The sequence below is a fragment of the Corythoichthys intestinalis genome, chromosome 1, assembly GCF_030265065.1.
Source record: "Corythoichthys intestinalis isolate RoL2023-P3 chromosome 1, ASM3026506v1, whole genome shotgun sequence".
NCBI lineage: Eukaryota > Metazoa > Chordata > Actinopteri > Syngnathiformes > Syngnathidae > Corythoichthys > Corythoichthys intestinalis.
The window spans coordinates 37,787,773-37,790,000 of NC_080395.1; the positions used below are offsets into that span (position 1 = coordinate 37,787,773).

General features: G+C 34.2%; 1 protein-coding gene across 1 annotated transcript in view; it reads left to right on the forward strand.

Annotated features, from left to right (window-relative positions):
* Nucleotides 1-495: 495 nt before the first annotated feature.
* The window catches only part of dna2 (DNA replication helicase/nuclease 2), a 35,083-nt gene continuing 33,350 nt past the window's right edge, over nucleotides 496-2,228 (forward strand). The window contains exons 1-2 of the mRNA XM_057851157.1: nucleotides 496-791; nucleotides 979-1,032. Coding sequence (XP_057707140.1) covers nucleotides 762-791; nucleotides 979-1,032 — 84 coding nt within the window. The 5' untranslated portion in view covers nucleotides 496-761. The remainder of the gene's footprint in view (nucleotides 792-978; nucleotides 1,033-2,228) is intronic.

Here is a 2,228-nt window from a genome sequence, read left to right on the forward strand (position 1 = left end):
ACAATAAAAATGAAGTTATGGGGGCAGAGAATTATTATCGTCACTTAAAAAAATATAAATATGTAATATCGTGATGCACTTTACTGTGTAATTTTAATACGTATTATTCAAAATTTTTCCCATTCATTTTCAATGGGAATTTTTTTTCCCACCAAATCAACAGAAAATGACTAGATATCAATAAGACGTGTACCCCAAACTTCCCCGATTCCATTAGCAATTATGAAGGGTGCGGCCATTGACGTCCATGGACGTCCAATTCTCCCATTCATTTCTAATGGCTTTTACTTTGTTTCGTGCCATTGACTGGCATTATTGTCCATTCTGTTGATAGACCTGAGTGGGGCTAAGATCTGTATCTCCACAGAGGAAAGACCAAGGTGTAATTTCTCCCGAAATTGCAGTTTCTAGTTATGTAAACTATTTATATATTATTTCTTCGTTTAATGTATCCCTTGTCACGATCTCCCTTGTTCCGATTCCGTTGCCGGAAGTTTACCTGACGTCACGTCCGTTGCGCGAAACAGAATATGGCGCGCCAAATCAAACTGCAAGATGACAAACAATAATTAAAAAAAAGCCCCGTCACAACGATTTAGTTGACTTTTTGTTTAATTGAATTGCGTCGTCAGTTAAGTCCAAAATTCCGCGCGGCTCAACCGAAAACGGCGAATGTTAGCGTTGTTAGCAATGAAACAGTAGCTTTACCCTTTATTACAGACTAGAAAACCAGCTTCTGTTTGTTTACCTGTTTAATCAATATGAAAAGAACCAAACTGAAGAATCCCAAGGTAAGTTGACCAGACTACTTTACATTCAGTTATGACATTCCAAATCGTCTCCGTAGTTTTGCAAGTAGAGACCAAGTGTCACGAGTCACTCACTACTGCTAATTTTCAGAAAATGCACCATCCGCTTTCACCTGCCACAGTTATTATAAAACATGCACACATTCTATTTTCTTCATTTCTTTCTCAGGCGACAGCAGGGGGACAAAGAGACATCTCTACATTCTTTACTTCTGGGAACAAGGTGCATAAATTTGTGTTTATAATGTTCTGAAGCATCAACACAAAATGAATGCTTATTGTTTTTTGGTTAATGTTTGCCGTAACAATGCAAGGATGTGACAAATATTTTGCCTGAAACCCAAAATAATACAAATCCATTTAAAGTGAGCTTTCCATTAAAGCCAGGCCCACGGGAGATTTTGAGTTGCCCTTTTTGTGATTGAGGGTAGCTTTTAAAAACGGCAAAGATATTTGAAATCTTGTCAGAAACGGCGAGTTTATCACATTTATGTCCTGAAAAATAATGAAATTAAATACAGTGATCCCTCGTTTTTCGCGGTTAATGGGGAGCAGAAACCACAGCGATAAGTGAAAAACCTTGAAGTAGAAAAAGAAAAAAACTTTTTTGTGTGTGTGTGTGTTCAATGTATTCATTCAGATTTAGCATTGGAAATCGATACATATAGTATAAGACATGCTATGTCACTTTTTTCCCTAAAAAGTATATACAGGTATATAAAAAATCTTTTCTGTGTATATATATATATATATATATATATATATATATATATATATATATATATATATATATATATATACATACACAGTGCCCTCCCTAATTATTGGCACCCCTGGTTAAGATGGGTTTTTTAGCTTCTAATAATTTTTTAAAATTCAAATATGTGACCTTAATGGAAAAAAAGAGAAAAATCCAACCTTCAATACAAGTGCATTTATTCAGTGGGGAAAAAAATCCCACATAAAGAAATAATTATTTGACATGAAATAATGTGTGTCACCGTTAGGGCTGTCCCAAACGACTAATTTCCTCCCGATTAGTCAGCTGACTATTTTTACGATTAGTCGACTAATCTAAAAAAAAAATTTTTTTTAAATAATTTAATAAGGAAATTTTGGTAAAGCTTATTAATTCACAAAAAACATTTTGGAACACCTACATTCTTTATTAACGTATAAATAAATAACAAATATCAATAATAAATCACAAACAATGAGGTCAAATGCTGCTGGCATTAACTGGTGCAAAAAAATAAACGGAAACACCGTGACGTTACCTTTTTAACAGGAGTCAAAACAATTCTTACTCTTTTTGCGGTATGTCATTGTCTATATTGTTATAAATGTTAAAATTAATCGCGATGTCCTGGACAATCATTTTCAGAATACTTTGTGTGAGTTCAGACGCTCTTTCTCGTG